At 40.2% G+C, this 18,477-nt stretch overlaps 3 protein-coding genes across 3 annotated transcripts; 2 read left to right on the top strand and 1 right to left on the bottom strand.

Moving 5' to 3' along the window:
* Window positions 1–337: 337 nt before the first annotated feature.
* On the bottom strand, window positions 338–6,322 carry psmb12 (proteasome 20S subunit beta 12). The gene is made up of 6 exons (XM_077009555.1): window positions 6,192–6,322; window positions 5,688–5,758; window positions 5,400–5,531; window positions 3,626–3,755; window positions 1,133–1,277; window positions 338–744 (listed from the first exon to the last, which is right to left on the bottom strand). Exons 1-6 carry the CDS (start codon window positions 6,237–6,239, stop codon window positions 617–619), a joined length of 654 nt encoding a protein of 217 aa, XP_076865670.1. The 5' UTR covers window positions 6,240–6,322; the 3' UTR covers window positions 338–616.
* A 34-nt stretch (window positions 6,323–6,356) lies between these two features.
* On the top strand, window positions 6,357–12,393 carry psmb13a (proteasome 20S subunit beta 13a). The gene is made up of 8 exons (XM_077009553.1): window positions 6,357–6,489; window positions 6,839–6,932; window positions 7,046–7,143; window positions 7,829–7,969; window positions 8,305–8,420; window positions 8,601–8,659; window positions 8,778–8,929; window positions 11,929–12,393. Exons 1-8 carry the CDS (start codon window positions 6,428–6,430, stop codon window positions 12,038–12,040), a joined length of 834 nt encoding a protein of 277 aa, XP_076865668.1. The 5' UTR covers window positions 6,357–6,427; the 3' UTR covers window positions 12,041–12,393.
* Window positions 12,394–14,699: 2,306 nt separating this feature from the next.
* On the top strand, window positions 14,700–17,895 carry psmb8a (proteasome 20S subunit beta 8A). Its single transcript, XM_077009554.1, has 6 exons — window positions 14,700–15,154; window positions 15,728–15,869; window positions 16,056–16,167; window positions 16,990–17,119; window positions 17,235–17,439; window positions 17,698–17,895. The coding sequence occupies exons 1-6, from the start codon at window positions 15,005–15,007 to the stop codon at window positions 17,784–17,786; spliced, it is 828 nt and encodes a 275-aa protein (XP_076865669.1). The 5' UTR covers window positions 14,700–15,004; the 3' UTR covers window positions 17,787–17,895.
* Window positions 17,896–18,477: the final 582 nt, after the last annotated feature.

Below are 18,477 nucleotides of genomic sequence, written 5' to 3' on the forward strand. Positions count from 1 at the left end.
GTTTATTAAGACACTGGCCTACTAAATAATCACATAATTGAAAACATTGATTGGTATATTTCAGACTACCCAATAAAGGGTAGTCATGGACTGGTGGTTAGGGAGCTGGTCTTGTGACTGGAGTGTTGTGGGTTTGATTCCCATGACTGAGGTGCCCTTGAGCAAGGCACCTAACCCCAACTGCTCCCCGGGTGCTGGGCTAGGGCTGCCCACTGCTCTGGGCACGTGTGCACCAAAGCCCCCTAGTAATCACTAGTGTGTTTGTTCAAACTGCACAGATGGGTAAAAGCGGAGGACAAATTTTGATTCAGATGAAAAATCACAATTGACAAATATGGAACATTTACATTTTATTTTACATTAAAGGGCATGTCCAGAAAAAAGGAGACCAGGGTTATAAATGATTACTTAATAAAACAATTTTAAAGTTTTGCCACATTTAGACTTTTTCTAGAACAGAAATGTGCACATCTATAAAAAGCACAGAAAGAAGTAATTTTAAATGGACAATAAAATGTTGAAATTATGAAATTTCAACATTTGAAACAATGATTTCAGAATGAAATTATGTACTGTAACTATTTAGAATGTCGATTGGAAATGATCTGGTGATGTTCTACTCATCATGGAACTTCGGCAGTTTATCACCAGGAACAACCACGTGTTCAACTCCACTCTCAGTGATCACCACCAAGTGGACCACACCACCACTCACATTATCTCTGCCTATAGCCAGGGCCAAAGCTGTGGATGACAGAGAGATAAACCAATCATTCATTTATAGCTCTTCTCTTTTTTCTATTTTGAAAGATTATATTCATTATCTACACTGACCACAGTAAACATTAATGATCTATAAACTATAGATAGATATTCAATATTGTAGTGAAATAAACAAAATTGTCATGAAGTACACAAGGTTTCCAAAGAAGAAGGATATTTAGATCAGAGGCCTATATCAGCTGAAAGTCTGTTCAAAAGTTCCTTCTTCTCTGGACACCTTGTATACAATTCTGAACACTAGTTCTCTTAATACAGTGTGTATGTGTCTGTGTGTGTGCAATCTGTTCATACACTATGACTAGGTGAGTGAAAATTCCAATTCCATATAAATATTTAGATTCCACTGTACCATTTGAAGCAAACTGAAGGCACTCTTCTCGACTCATATCAGGTTTGTATTTAGCATCCATGTAGCCATAGATATAGGTGCTACCGGAACCTCCAATGGTAAAGGGTTGACTGATCAGCATTCCTCCCATCGACACTGTGTATACCTGAACATATGCACAGTATACAAAAAACAAAAAATGTACTCATACATTTCCATTACCAAGGGTAGTTTTCCATTACCAAAGGTACTACCAACCTAAGAAGTTGGGCACTAAAAAGCTGTGATGGCAAGCAGAATCAGCTTTTGTAGAACAGGTAAATGCCACAGTACAGTCCTGGACTCCTCCCTTCAGGCGTGTCTGTCAGTATTTATATCCGTGTCCACATGCATTTGTTTATGTGTGTGCGTGCTGTGAGTGTTCATCCTTACCATTCGCATCACCTGTTTCTTGTAACGTTATGTGTTGCACTTGTGTCTCGTTTATATTTATGTTGTTGTTGTTGTTTGACTGTAAGTCCCGCTACATCATTTTGTGTTTCTTGTTGTACCGTAATGCTATTATTAAAGACAACTACAGCCTGCTCTTCAACTCGGCATCCAACTTCCTCACACTTGCTTCACAATGTGTAAAGTGTTACACTAAACATGCTTGTAGAATGGAAGTACCATTCTACATACACACACACGTTCACAGATGACATAACTAATATCTGTGACAGAGGTTGATTAAAGAGAATGTGTATATACTTTCTTCACATAAAATTACATTCAAAATGATAATGAATAATTATTTTTATGAACTATGACAAAAACCGGAGCCTGAAAACAACCCAAATAGAGTTTGAGATCTAAAAGTGTGTCTGTCCTTAGTCAGGTAGCAGATCCCTAATGTGAATACATTTTTTTGTTTGTTTGTTTTTAGCTGTTGTGACTGCGTAGGACAGCTGAAGACACTTTGAAGAGAGTACAAAGTGTAATCTAATCTAATCAGATTGTCACAGTTCCCTCGGCAACACCTCTTGTCTTGGTTTGGTTTATTTCCTGGTTTCTTCTTTAAGCTTTTATTTTGAAAGTTCCTTTTGTGTCTACCTTCACGGCCCTGTATCATTTCTCCACCCTGTATTGGTTTCACCCGTTTCTCGTTAGATTCCTCGTTTGCCTCTGTATTTAAACTCTGTGTTTTACCCTGCACTTTGCTGGTCATTACATGTAGCATCTGTTGTTTGGTTCCTGATTCTGCATTAAGTATTTTCTAGTTATTTTTGTTTGTTAGCTCATGTCTTGTAGTCCAGTCTGTGTTACTAGTCTTGATATTTTTGTGTATGTCTTGTCTCTGGTTTGTAGTATGCAGGTTTGCCCCACAGCACCAGTGAACATCCAGGGTAGGGACACTGAGACAGTGGTTTCTTACAAGTACCTGGATGTTCACCTCAACAACAAGCTGGACTGGTCTTCAAACACAGATGGCCTTATATGAAGGGTCAGAGTCAACTCCACCTGCTTAGGAGACACCTTCGGAGTCCGCAGGACCCTGTTATAGACCTTTTCTGACTCTGTGATAGTGTCTGCCCTTTTTTATGCAGTGGTCTGCTGGGGAAGTGGATGCACAGGGAGGGACAGGAGCAGGATAGACCAACTGGTGCAGAGGTGTTGAACTCTGTGTTGGGATGTTGGCAAAGCTGACCTGCATTATGGACAACCTCCATCACCCTCTGTATAAGACCATGGGTGACTTGAGCAGCAGCTTCAGTCATAGACTGAAACAACTTCACTGTAGAAAGGAGTGCTTTCGCAGGTCATTCATCCCAACAGCAGTGAGACTGTATAATGCATCATAATGTCATGAATCACTTGATGTCATGAGTCATGACTTGGGACACCTAACTGCCATCACTTATGCCCACAGTGTACTTTACATATGGTACATAGATTTTAAATTATCTACATTCCCACCCATTATGCATACAGTGTATGTATGCTGTATACAAAATGCAAATCATCAGCTTCAAATGTATATGTGGATTGATATATATTTTTTTATGTATATAGTGTTTTCCATTTTATTTTTATTCCATTTCATCCTTACCTGAAGCTGCTGTAATGAACAAATTTCCCTGAGGTGGGATCATTAAAGTCTTATCTCTAGGTTATTGTTCCCACCAAGAGGGTTGGACAACTGCTCTCTGTTGGACTCTAGGCCACAGATGGCTGGTGCATCACTGCGACTCGAATTCCTGATTTCCCAAGAACACGGTACAACCGCACACAGCTGAGCACTTCAAAACATAGATGTCTCTACAACTATTTACATTTTTAGTTATATATTTTAGTAGACACTATGCTTTTTTCCATAGCAACTTACATAGTGCTTTGCTGTTTCTATGGTAAAAATCCTCATACTTCTATATATTAATCTAGAACTAGATTAGGTATCGTGTTATGCAAGGAAGACTTTAGTGCCATTTACTTAGCTTGCCTATGTTCAAAATGTATATTACTATAAGAAAGTACCTGTGGTCCTCTCTTCTGGTCCCAACCTGCTGTAATAAAACCAGCCTCTAGATCATCTTTATTACTGTAGCAGAGCTCCTTCAGCACAGATGCTGCAGCTTTCACCAAGGGAGGAGATTCCATTTGTATACTAGAGAAAAAGAGCATCATTAAAGAAACAATGCTTTGGACATCTAAAATTTTAGCAAAGCCACTTTTCACCCTGTGGTGTGATATGTAACCGACTGAGGAGTATCCTGGTTCACTGTGTCGCATGCAGCTGATAAATCTTGAAGGATGAGGAGGGAAGGTGAGTCAGCATCAGCAGCCATCACTAGGTCATTTGTGACTATAACCAGTTCTGATTCTGTGCATAAAATATTGCAGGGCATAAAATTATTGCAGAGTACCTTTGTCATTTCTGTATGTTTGGATGTTTGTGGTTTAAGATGATTATTGATTGTTATAGATTATATAGATTATTAATTTTTTTGTGATAGAGTAGAAGTGAGAGTGTGCCTCTATAGGTTAACTTATGAACAGTGAGGCCAGATGCTTTGTAACATCGCTCAAGGGCACGCCCAGCTACCTTCATCTTTCATCTGGTAAACCAGGAGGTTGAGTGAGAAAATGTAACTGTTTTGGTTTTGACTGGAGCCTGAATGTTCAATAAATTGCTTAGTTTTTCACATTCCTAAAGGAAATGTCATGCTTGCACTTTCAAGTTAAGGGAACTTACAATTCCATAAAAACAGCCACATCAGACACGCCCAAGTCACACACACATAAATTGGTGACGCGGCAGAGTCAGTAATCACCACATCAAGTGTATACCCCTTAGTATGTGTGGGCACATCAACAAGCTGTCTGAGATTAAAACAGTCCAGTAATTGCAGAAATTCGGCAGTAAGGTGGCATGATGCTATCCACATAAGTATTCATATCTCCAGGAATAATATTGTTTGTAGAAAATGTACAGAATGATGAAAGCAGATTTTGCATTTCAGGGATAAAGAGTGGGTTAGTCCAATATGTGATTGTATATAAGACAAGCTTCGTTTGTCAGTGATTGTGCATTTAGCAGTTCAATTGTCATGTTGGATGGAGCAGTGCGCTTCAGTATTAACTGAAGTAGCTTAAAATCCACTCCACGTTTTCTTTCCTGCTCCATGAGTAACGTTGTCATGGAAACGTCAGCACTTGAAACATGCTGACTGTGCATGCTGCTGAGTAAAGAACACCGGAATTGCACATCCAGAACAGGAGTAAACAAACTTTCTCTTATGAATGTAGCGTGGGCGCCGACATTCACTGACATACATGCTGGAACACCATGATTGTTGAGTTTCATCAACTGATAAATGGAATAACTCAACATTATGCTGGTGGAGATGAAAGCCGGTAGATGTTAGTCGTGACCAAAATTCGCCAACGGAAAGTCCAATAAAACTAAATGACTGCTGAACTCAAAACACAAGAAACAAAAGGCATAAAAGCAGAAATTCAATCTAAAATTCAGTTTAAACTCTGTAGGAGAAGCAGCGAACAACCAACGCCAGTGTCCTCTCCTCCTCGTTGTATTAAGTAACTATTTACATTTTACCCATTTAAACAACTAGGCCAGTCTGGGTCTAGGAGTCTGAGAGGTTTTATACATGGGTTTGTGAGTCTAAGAGGTTTTATACGTGGGTCGGGTAGTCTGAGAGGTTATTCAAGGGTTTTTTTTGTCTTCTCGTTCCACACTCATTAATATTTTGGAAACATTTTCTGAATTTTTAAGAAAAAGAAGGTGTACCTGTGGAAAGATAGCTGGAACTTGGCCATTTTAGTTACGGCTTGTGCATCTGCTAATGAACCAGCCATGCAACAGAATATCTTGTCATGAATCTGGATCAGCTTGTTTATGACTTTAGAAGACACGTAAGACCTATGAATTGAAATTCAGAAACAAAACAACAGGTAAATGTGTGTGTGGTCTATGGGTGTGTTTGCATGCGCATGCATGTGTATAGTTGTATCTGTATGAGCATATGTATGAGCATCAGACTCTAGGATTAATACTTAATACTCTTATAATACTCACCCACCAACTGATGCCCTGGAATCAGAGCCAATGATAACTCCTCCCTTGAACTTTACTGCAAGGATAGTTGTCTATCAAAAAAATAGGTGTGAAAAAAGAATATATGCATATCAAATCACATACCCCCATGCAGTATTTTAAAGGTCTATAGTGATTTGCGCCTCATAACAACTCAAAGGATGTAAAAGTTTTTGGTGAACGTAATTACTACATTACGCCTGCACATGGAAAGTCAGTGTTCGCAGCGCAAACCATTTTGTACTTGAAAGTGAAAGTAACTCTAAACACGATAAAAAAACATTTCCACAACTTGAATATATTACCACTGAATACGGCTAGGCGACTAAGAAAACAAACAATAATTATATCAACTACTGGATGACATCTATCACTATTAATTCCGTAAACAGGGAAACTGAGTATAACGTCGTCGTTAAGATATCAACAGCGATCAAATAGTTAGATATAGTCCAGATAGCATATTAGTACAGAAACTGTACTTACACCTGTGCTGACACCTTTATTCAGGGAGTTCGCTGGGTGTCTTTCCATAGTTATAAATTAGTAGTAGCCTAACCGTTCCAGCTTCAGGAGGGATCGTGTCACCTCATTCATAAGAATAACTTCCCAGGAACCTGTGGTACGACAGTTGAACGGCGTCACCACTGGACACGGAGCTGCAATTACAGAGATCTTCAGTGGCAACCGATTACATCGAGCAAAAAAAGTTCTCGCAGGACATGGCGTTATCGCATGTATATGAAACACCTGTATCAGGATTTAATTTTGAGAACTCGACAAGGTAAGTAAAACTATGGAAGTAAATGTTCGCTGATGTTGGGCATATCACGTAAATAGTGCTTTACAGTACAAGACCTGAAGTCTTGTCAAAAACGAAAGTATGTTCGTCTCCGTATAAAAAAACAACAAAACCCCCCATCGTTTTTGTCAATAAACCACACTTTTCTAGGAAATAAAACAGGTTATTGGGTTATAATGTAGTATCAAATGCCAGACGGTTGTGATATGGCGGAAATACTTACATTTTTTCTGGTATAGCCTAAACAAAAGGAAATCTACGTGACTATCTGCCTTGTTTAGCCTTTTCTGGTGAATAATGCGGTAGCTTCATCATTTTCTCTGTTATTCAGAAATGTTTTATTTGAGAATTTTCTGGGTGAGGGAAATACCATGGCCCCTAAGCCTCTGAAGACAGGCACGACTATCGCAGGGGTGGTGTATAAGGTATGAACATAAAACGTGATCAGATATAGGTTAATACCGTTTATCTTGGATGTGTACTGTATGACACAGATGTCTCTTTCTATTTTTCTGTGTTTCGCTGGGTATGTGTATAGGATGGTGTGGTTCTCGGAGCAGATACAAGGGCAACCTCCAGTGAAGTAGTGGCGGATAAAATGTGTGCCAAAATTCACTACATCGCTCCGAACATATAGTAAGTACTAGTGAAATTAAATTGCCCTTTCATATAGAATCAGAATGAGAAGGTTTTCATTGCCATATGAGTGAACAGGTTCACAACATTAGGAAAGTGCTGCAGTACTTGTTGCTAACATAAAAAGAAATGTTAAAACATGCAATACATACAGATTAAAATAAAAACTAAATAAAAAGGAATAATACTTCAATAAGACATTATAACAATATTACAGAATATACAAAATATACAGTATGTAAATTGACTGAGATGAATTGTAAACATTTAGTGCAGAGCATAAAGTGACATGATAAGTGACCGTAGAAATGTATGTAAACTGTAGTCAGGTACATGACAGTGCAGTGATCAGTGCAGACAGACAGGTGCATAAACATAGGGTCATGAGCATTTGTGGAGGGTGGTAGTCACAATCTTGGGGTTACAGACTTAATAATAGCAGTATAGAACTGCACCATGGTCCTTGCTGGCAAGTTGAATTTTTTAAGCTGCCACAGAATCCTCTGTTGGGCCTTCTTAATGACAGTGGTGATGGTGGGCTCCCACTTGAGGTTCTGGGTGATGGTAGTTAGCATATATTTTAATAATCATAAAGCAAAATAATTAATCTTAATTTACAATTTTAATACTTCATGAAGCTGTAATTTCTTAAATTCATGTTTTGTTTAATTTTCATGTATTTTAGTTGCTGTGGAGCAGGGACAGCAGCAGACACAGAGAAAACCACAGACTTGCTGTCATCAAACCTCACCATTTTCTCCATGAATAGTGGCAGGAACCCCAGAGCCGTCATGGCAGCTAACATATTGCAGGATATGCTCTACAGGTGAGAGTGGGTGTGCTTGTGTCATATGCATATAGATGCATATGTAAAACCATGTTCTTCACCCCCAGTACTAAAGAGCCTTAACGCTGGTAATGAGCACAATTTTGTGAAGGTGTTAATGATGATAACAGGTTTAGTCATGCCTCTAACTAAACTGTGGGGCAGGCAGTGTAGTATGACCTCTGTGCACAAGTGTCCTTGGAAACTCATGTCCTGAACACCAAGGGTATCGATCCTATCAGCTTGCTCCGTAATTCGTTTCAAAAAAGAACATTGTAGTGAAAGTAGATGTTTGTTGCTGCTAGTTTGTAATTGCTTGTGCTGTCATATCTCAGGTATCGAGGCATGATTGGAGCAAATCTAATACTTGGAGGGGTTGACTGCACAGGGAATCACCTCTACAGAGTGGGACCCTTTGGAAGCATGGACAAAGTTCCATATCTCGCCATGGGTAAGCATGTGAGCCTCAACGGTCAAAATGTTTTTTGTTGAAAAAAGTCTAAATAGTTAAATAAATAAATAATATTCAATAACAATTTCATTGTTATACTCTCATTCAATATATGGTTGTTTATATATTAGTGTTTAAGCTTAAGTAGAATGCGAATCTTTGATGAATGGGTTTGTGTAGGATCTGGTGATTTGGCTGCTATGGGTATACTGGAGGATAGGTTTACAGTCAATATGAAGGTAATCGGTTGTTTTAATTAAAATTTTTTATTCAGATGTAAGAATGCAAAGTCACAGAACTGTATGTGTGTGATGAATGGCTGATTTGCCTCACATTCATGTTTATGCTCTCGTCCAGGTAGAGGAGGCCAAGACACTAGTGCGTGATGCCATCCATGCAGGCATTATGAGTGACCTTGGTTCAGGCAACAACATAGATGTGTGTGTCATCACCAGGAAGGGAGTGGACTACATTAGACCCTATCAGGAGTCTGAATACAAGCAAAGCAGGTGGGCCTATATATATATATATATATATATATATATATATATATATATATATATATATATATATATATTTTTTTTTTTTTTGTGTACTTTACTACAATTTTTATATCTCTATGTATCTTACCTTAGTACAGTGCAGTTACCTAATGTAATCTTATTCAGATATGGAGAATACACGGTACATGCATCCTATAGGGACGTGCGTTGACCAGTGAATGTAGTGCAGAACTGATGTTCACAGACGAGTTGCACCTGGAAACCAAAGCTGTACACATTGCTAAGCGTAGCTCACGCTATGGCTCTGTCCGAAATGCGGTACTTCCCTCCTATACAGTACGCCAAAGCAGTACATGATAATGGGTATTGTGTTCGAATACATAGTATGCATTAAACAGTAAGCGAAAAGTACCTGGATGGCTTACTGAATTGGGAGCCATTTTGAAGTATGTGATTGTGGCAGACTGTCCTACACCATGATTCAACTGAACCATTTAACTATGATCTTGTGAGGTCATATGACATAGGTAAAATGGCGGACGTAGTATGTCCGAGATAGTATGCATATTGCCCAGTGACCTACTGAAAGAATGTACTGTTTTAACCGTTGAGCAGAACGTACTGCATCCTCCTCTGGCCGATGCCAGTCACCATAACAACAATTAGAGAGATACATAAACAAAGAAAAGATGGGAAGGATAAATAATTTGCATCTTTGTATGTATTTATATACATGAGTTCTTTATGTAATTCTTATTCACTCTTAAACTTCTTGATGGTTGGTAATAGTTTATCCACAACTGGTTAGACAGGGCAGTGGGTGGATCCTTCATCATAGCTGGTTAGGCAGGAGGTGGCTGGGCCAGGGTTGCCAGCCACCTCCTGTCTCCTTGTCTCATCCTAGGATCATCTGATCCTTGGATTGCCACCGATTCAGAACATGGATCTAAAGAAAAGGCTTGCATTAACTTGCTTTATTGCCTTTTGTGCAGCATTGCGTCTCCCTGTAAACAAAGCCTCGATAGAGACTTGCCAGGCTATTTGCCTCTGTAATATGCTCTGTCCCTAGCAATAGGCAACTGTCAGTTTATTGTTGTAATACCCAATAAATATATGTACAATGAAATATGCTATTAATACTGACATTATCCTGCCAATATCCTCTGGTAGGAAATTTAGTTAACAGGTTTTAAAGCTATAGTTGGAGTCTGTGAAGAAACTATCCAAAATAATGGTTCACAGATTATTGTAACGATCTGCGCAGGGCAGAACAGGTAGACGGACACAAACGCTGAGGAGAGCGAGATTTATTACAGGAAATTCCAAAAGCAGCGTCGATGTAACAGGCATGGGTCAAACCGGGCAGGCAGTCAGGACACGAAATACGGACAGACATAGTGAACACAACAAGGAAGACTCACAGAACAGCAGTACTAGGGCGAACAGGCAAAACACAGCAAAAAACAAAAAGACTGACAACTAGACCTGGGAGACACAGGGATTAATATACACAGGACTAAACAAGGGACAGGTGATGACAATGACACAGGGGCGTGGTAACAAACAAGGAATCCATCAAAACCAACGAGCAGGGCGGGACAAACAGGCAGGGAACACGGACATGAGGGAACCCAGAGTGACAGCTACGAGAGGGGGCGTTGCCCTACGTGACATAACCCCCCCTCAAAGCGTGCCACTCCGGGGCACGCAAGGGCAGACAGGACAGGGACAGCGGACACAGGACAGACCGGAGGGACAGGACCAGACAAAATAGGACGAGGGACCTGGGACACGGCATGACACGGGACACAGGGAGACCGGATAGGGCCAGGGTGAGGCACAGGAGCAGGGCTGGACAGGACAGGACCGGGGACAGACACTGGAGCGGGGCCAGGGGACAGGGCAGAGGTAAACACTGAGACAAAAACGGCTTGGACTACAGAGACCGGCACAGGAACAAAGTGGGTCAGGACTTGGGGAACAGACACGGGGACAGGGACCTGGAGGAAACGACCAGACACAGACACAGGGACGGGCACGAGGACACAAACAGGTACACACACAGGAACTGGGACCAACACAAAACCAGGGACAGAACATGGGAGCAAGGGGAACATGGGCAACGAGACAGGGGCACATGGCAGAGCAGGGGGCACAAAGAGTCCAGGCCCAATAGAGGGCAGCACAGTCTCTGGGGACACAGGCGCGGCCGGGCGGCGGGCAGCGGGCACAGGCGCGGCCGGGCGGTGGGCAGCGGGCACAGGCAGGGTCCGCTGGCGGGCAGCGGGAACAGGCAGGGTCCGCTGGCGGACAGCGGGAACAGGCAGGGTCCGCTGGTGGGCAGCGGGAACAGGCAGGGTCCGCTGGCGGGCAGCGGGAACAGGCAGGGTCCGCTGGCGGGCAGCGGGAACAGGCGGAGCCGGCGAGGACGACCTCTCCAGGGTCGCGGGGACAGGAACCGGCGTGGACGACCCCTCCAGGGTCGCGGGGACAGGAACCGGCGTGGACGACCCCTCCAGGGTCGCGGGGACAGGAACCGGCGTGGACGACCCCTCCAGGGTCGCGGGGACAGGAACCGGCGTGGACGACCTCCTCGGGATCGCGGGGACAGGCCGCAGACGTGACAATTATTATCTAGCTATGGTATTTGAGAGTATAATGAGAGTATTTTCTCATTTTAAAACAATAAGTGAGCAGTTGTTTTCTAGTATTTTTATACAAAAGTATACCTGTATGTGCTATCTCTCTCCGCATTAGCATCTGCCGATTTTTTTTTTGGCGGATTGGATGTCATGGTCACGTTGCACAACGAGATGCTGTCCCGCACGAAGATAACTCTGTTCGTGTACTGTAATATTTTGCATATGTATTTATACTTAAATACTTTAATTATTTATATTTAAAATTTAAGTGGTACACAGTTTCCAGAGAAGCAGGATGTTTCGGACAGAGGCCCTTCTTGGACTTGGATAATCTCTTTTGGTGTCCCTGTCTCCCTCTCTCAGGCAGGATAAATATAAATATAAGCCAGGTACAACCCCTGTTTTGACAGAGAAGATAGATCGCCTGGAGCTGGAGCTGGTTCACGAGACGGTTCAGACGATGGAAACAGCCTGAGGAAAAAAACCATCAAAGTCATGATGTTTCTAGTCCAGCAACACAGTTTTGTCTGCTGTTTTCATGATAAAGCAAATCAAAAGTTTTGTTTGTTTTCTTGACTGCCATGTAAACAGTAACATTTTCCCAAAGAAAAATAGTCATCAATAAAACATACGTTTTAAAAAGAACTGTACCGAAGATTGTATATAACATAAGAATGATATCAGGACAAACACATCTGTAACGCCGAGGTGCAGTCCTAATGACAAGGTGGTTTCAGGGTGCAACACACTCGCATTTATTGTAATGAACAGTGCAGGCAGCGTACATAAAAAAAAAATCACAAAGTGACGCGATACTCTGACAAAGACAACACAGGACGATACAAACACACATATACACCGGGGCTGCAAGGCAAGGCAAGTTTATTTATATAGCACTTTTCATACACACTGGTGCTTAAAAGTGCTTTACACAAGAAAAGAAAAGATTATTACGACCCGAGGTCTATCACCTGTAACGCTCGGGACGCAGCGAAGGACGAGGCACAGAATCCTTGTCGTTTCGAACATTACTTTTATTAACATAAATGAAGCACAGACGGCGCACATGAAACACGATAACCACGAACGTGTAAGACTCAAACAAAGACGAGCACAGGACACTGTGCGAACGCACATTAAATAAACAAACTACAGAAGTCCCGAGTGATGACAAGACGAGCCACAGGTGAGACGGATTAAGACATAATCACATTAAGACATAACCGCACACACGAAGATCCACAGACGCAGACGACTGGACGTAGACAACGTAAACACATGCCCAAAAGGGAGGGGTCAGGGGCTGTAACGTGTAAAGAAGATAATAAAAGGCAATAAAACTGGAAACAGAAAATAAATAAGAAAATAAGAATAAGTAAAAAATAATTAAAATAGGCTACGTTTATGGTACCTATACTAACCAAAAGCCAGTTCAAATAAATATGTTTTTAATTTGGATTTAAAAACATCTAACGTTGGAGCTTGTTGTAGCGTGACAACATCTTAAAGCTAACATAGCTCATCATTCTTCTACCTGAAGTGTTTTCATTCTATTTTTATTACATTAAAGTTAATGACTATAATTATTTGATACCACATAAATACATTAAAGTGAACCAAAATTATGTTTCAGTTGCATTCATGCAATTACTCCTGGCTCAGTAGTCAAAAATCTTGGTGTCATACCTGACTCTGAACTATCATTTGATAAATACATAAATAATATTATTAGGATAGCTTTTCTACATCTCCGTAATATCACCAAGCTAAGAAATGCTCTGTGTTATCTCCACATTAGACTACTGTAACTCCTTACTGTCAGGATGCTAAAATGGGAATCTAAATAAACTTCAACAAGTAGTTCAAAATGCTGCAGCCAGAGTTCTAACTAGAACTAGAAAATTCAATCATATCAGCCCAGTCTTATCAGCCCTGCATTGGCTCCCAGTTAAATTCCGTACTGATTTTTTTTATTGCACCTGACTACCTCCAAGAGCTTATCTCCTATTATGAACCCCCATGTCCACACAGGGTGCTGGCCTCTTATTCGTTCCAACAATTAATAAGGTAACAGCAGACGTATGAGCCTTTTCTTATAAGGCCCCCCAACTATGGAATAACCTTCCAGAATGTGTCCGGGACTCTGACACAGTCACAATTTTGTGTGTAGGTGGAAAACGTTCTTATTTAGTTTAGCATTTGGTAATTAATATGCCCCCTTAGATAAAGGTTACAGATACAGGGGTCCATGGACAAAGGGTTTTAAGGTAAACTGGGGAGCTGGTGCTGTCATCCTGTCACTGCATGTGATCACTCAAGTTTGTTGACCGTGTAGTGGGTGGATGCCAACGTCTCAGGATGCTTCCAAGTCTGGGCTACCTTCTGGTTCTTCCCTTTAGCTATGCTGTAATCATTTAATGCCGGAATTGCTGCCACACTCCAGATTTTTTTTTATTGTCTCTTTCCCATATATAATCCCATACAGAGCTAATTGTCCCTCTTTTCTTTTTCCTAATGGCTGCCCTCCTACCTGAGAAATACTGACACAAGGAGAGACGAGCCTTTCCTGCTAGCCACCATGGGCCTGCCACATCCTGCCTAACCAGCTATGGATGAAGGAACATCTGCTCTGGCCCCTCCCAACACCCCAAATTCTCACCTGCTACGGTTGAATCTCCATGGCCCTGGACTACTATTACTGGCCATCAAGAAGTCTAGGACTCTTAAGAATAAAAATTACATAGAGAACACGTATATAAATACGCTGTGAAAAGCGTTATATAAATACATTTTGATTTATTGATCAAAGTACAGACATAAGCATTGTAAATATCACTGGATCAATATCATGACATAAAAACCACAAGCTAATATTAATTTATGTTTCCAAAATTCTATTATTTAATTGATCTAATGTGCTGATTCATTAAGATACGAATGCTACTAGATGTAGCTACATATAAGTTTCCTATAACACGTAATTCATCAATCAACGTTACTTATGTATGGAGCTATTACGACAAACTGTACTTATGAAGTCTTCCTAAAAACTGGTGACGCGAATAGATAAAAGCTCCCATTGGACATCTGTGCACGATAACTTGTCGTTAGTCTTTTTCTCTTCAAAATGGTTTTAATTACTTAAACTACCTATTTTGAACTGTATACAGTTGTGTGCAACTGGATGTTTCCCACTTTTCCAAAATATTTAGAACGCATAGATTATTTTAATAAAAAATAAGAAGACAATCATAACCGAAACCGAATGGCCTAAACCATCATTGACAAACTTTCGGTTTCGAAAGGACATTGTCAAAATCCTTCGATGATATTGTCTTCAACTGATAGATCATATTTCACCTACACTAAATGAACTAGTTTTTTCTTTCCATTATTTGTTTTGTTTTAGCCTTACATTTCTTCTTGATTTAAGCACAGCATGGCTCTTTTTGAAGTAAGTGGGTTTTCCTCCCATTCCAAATTCAGCAAACTGCAGTTTCAACGCAGTTCAACGCAGCTTGTGGGCCCAACGAATCACTACACTTTTGGAGCGAAATCTCAAGAATTTGCTGTACCAGTTGGGATTGATGTAAGTAATTAGTTTAATGAATTGACATTTGCTTTCAATACAGTGTTTTAATATTAGACATTTATTACGGAATATCATGAGCTAAAATTTCTTAAGCTGATCGATGATTAAATATGTTAGATGTATTCTTGCTTATTTACATAGTTTCATAATAGCTAATATGGACTAGTGTATTGGCAACCATATGCCCAAAAGTCCCATCCACTACCCCCTCACCTTTGAAATGGTCCCGTAGATCTGTTGTTAGTCTACCTGTTAGCATGTTTCCGTCTGATTTAGTCCTACACGTCTGTTTCAGTAGAGTGACTTATCATAGGTTCCATTTTCAAAACTGATAAGTGAAAAGATCACAATTAGATTTGTTAGGATTTTGTTTTTTTTATCATGGCAGCAGAGAAACGTAGCTAAGTTGACTTGAATAATTGAAATGAAGATAGTAACACCAGGAAGTGCTTGCCTCAATAGTGGAAACATTAGCTCAGCACATAGTTACTTTAAAATATATTCTAAATGTTTAAGGTTACAAAACATAGGTAATGGTATGTATTTGAAAATGTCTTAATTTTATTTCAGCCCTCATCCTTCCTGAAATCCTGTCATCATGAGGATGGCATATCAATAGATATGAACCATGGCACCACAACACTGGCTTTTAAGTTCCGCCATGGTGTCATTGTGGCAGTTGACTCCAGGGCTTCAGCTGGTAGCTATATTGGTAAGTATGCTTACATCACTACACAAAGCTAAAATATTTTTGAACACGTTAAAGGCTACCACTGGGATTGCCAATGATGAACAATTTGCAAGTCAACTAATCAGAGCACATATTAATACACAGCCTATGCTTTATTGTCTTCTAATAATCTAATTCCTTTTCTCTCTATGGTTTTGTTCTGGACAGCTTCAAAGGAGGCAAATAAGGTGATTGAAATCAACCCTTACCTGCTAGGCACCATGTCTGGCAGTGCAGCAGACTGTCAGTACTGGGAAAGACTTCTGGCTAAAGAGTGCAGGTCTGTCTGGGCATGAATATATGTGTGGGGAGAGGGGAGTGTTTGAGTCCATCCACAGGGTACTGTTACCCTTATATGTGTGTGTGTGTGTGTGTGTGTGTGTGTGTGTGTGTGTGTGTGTGTGTTGGGTCAGGAAATGTATCTAGTGGAATCTGTTTATACCAAAGATGAAGATAAATCAAGATTCTTTTCAGTGGCATAAAATATCCACTAAGGAGCATTTTTATGCTTAAAGAGATTAAGAGCTTCATAATACACAACTTCTTTAGGTTTCGTAGTACTATACTAAGCATAATACTAACAGACAACTCATAAGGTCCAGTTCTAGTATTAGTGTTTATAGTTCTAGTGAGGTTTGTTGAACAAGAATAATTATATGGTACTAGGAGGACTGACAAATCTACTGCTACATGTTCACATCTAAATCTTGTACTAAAGTTGCGCTTGAATTCAAATTCTTGAATATGTGCAAAATATCTACCTCAGAGCATACATTTAAGAGCATATTTCGGGGGGTTATATATCCCTCAGACATTATTCCAAGTGGTAACAAAATGTATGTTACAAAATTCTAGTCATGAGAAATATAGAAAACTACACACATGTAAATTAGTTACAACACTAAATAATAACTAAATTCCCAAGGGTTAATAAGCATGCAACTGCTTATTAATTCTCAATAGGCAGTGAATCAACTTGAGTTTGTAACGCACTTCTTATATCCTGAATTATTGCAGAAAACACTTTTAGATTTAGAACTGTCATGACTAATCGCATAAGTAACATTATTATTGTCTACCTGTGTTTTGTGTATGATCTTAGGCTTTATAAGCTACGTAATAATCAGAGGATCTCAGTGTCTGCAGCATCAAAGTTGCTGTCCAACATGATGCTAGGTTACAGAGGTATGGGACTCTCCATGGGGAGCATGATCTGTGGCTGGGACAAGAAGGTACAACTATGCATCTCTATCCAACTATGCATGTGTGTAATTCTTAAATTCAGTAACTTAGTTTATGTCCTAAATGTTAATTTGTTAATGTGTGTGTCTTTGTTGGCATACCCAGGGGCCAGGTTTGTATTATGTTGATGATAATGGCACTCGATTCCCGGGGCGAATGTTTTCCACGGGTTGTGGGAACAGCTATGCATATGGAGTGATGGACAGTGGCTATAATGAGAATATGACAGTGGAAGAGGCCTATGAGCTGGGTCGCCGTGGCATTGTGCATGCCACACACAGGGACGCATATTCTGGTGGAGTCGTCAACCGTAAGTGATACCCACTAACTTTCTTTGATTCTCTCTCTGTCTGATTATGTTGTTGCATTTATGATTGGATTCTGTATAAGGATCTTTAAAAACAACAGGGATCTAAAAATATTTATTGTTAGTGGGTCACTGAACATGAGTTTGACAGGAGTTACCTGATGAATCCTATGTGGTATTTTTTAAGAGACTTTGTGTGAGAATTTGTATGTACAGTATGTATCAGAATTTTTTCTTGTTTATTCTTGTATATATTCTTAGTCTATCACATGAAGGAGGATGGCTGGATTAAAGTGTGCAAGGAGGATGTTTCAGAACTAATCCATCGTTACAGGAAAGGAATGTTCTGATCCCAGATCTGGCCTTCTATTCATTCACACAGAAACACAATTCCTGCTCTGCTACTGTACTTAATTGTATCTGTTCAAACAGATCAAAATAAAAATGGTTTTAAGCTAATTACCAACTTGTTTGAGAGTCTTTTAAAACCCTCCGAGGTCCATTACCGCACCGCATGGCCAGATGTTTATGTTAATATCTGTACAATACGACATCTCAGACACATGGTTCATAAATTTTGGGAAACTGCGACCTGGCACTTTAAATGTTAATTCATGTTTGAGTGTAAACAACGCAAGGAGCCAATAAATGGGCGAGTTAAAGTCATGCCTATATTTGTCACTAAGATTTACAACTGCCCTCCTCTTGTGTGATTGAGAGGGGGTGACAGTGGCAAGGAAAACCTCCCTGGACGGGGGAAACAGGACCTCTGGTCAAACCTAACCTCACTCCTCCAAGTCAGGAAATTAAAGTGGTCTTATTTAGTTTTATTATTTTCCTGTCGAATCTGTTCTTATTTTAAATTATATTTAGAGTTGAACAACGACGCACAGCAACAGCACAACAAACATGGCGGACCGTACCAACGGAGCCTTGGGGGGGCTTTTACTAGCCTGTTGTTTTCTAGAGTGGTCATCCAAAAAATTCCATTATCACTTATTACTCCAATATTTATTAACATGGTCAGCTGGCATTTATGTT

The sequence above is a fragment of the Brachyhypopomus gauderio genome, chromosome 6, assembly GCF_052324685.1.
Source record: "Brachyhypopomus gauderio isolate BG-103 chromosome 6, BGAUD_0.2, whole genome shotgun sequence".
Taxonomy (NCBI): Eukaryota; Metazoa; Chordata; class Actinopteri; order Gymnotiformes; family Hypopomidae; genus Brachyhypopomus; species Brachyhypopomus gauderio.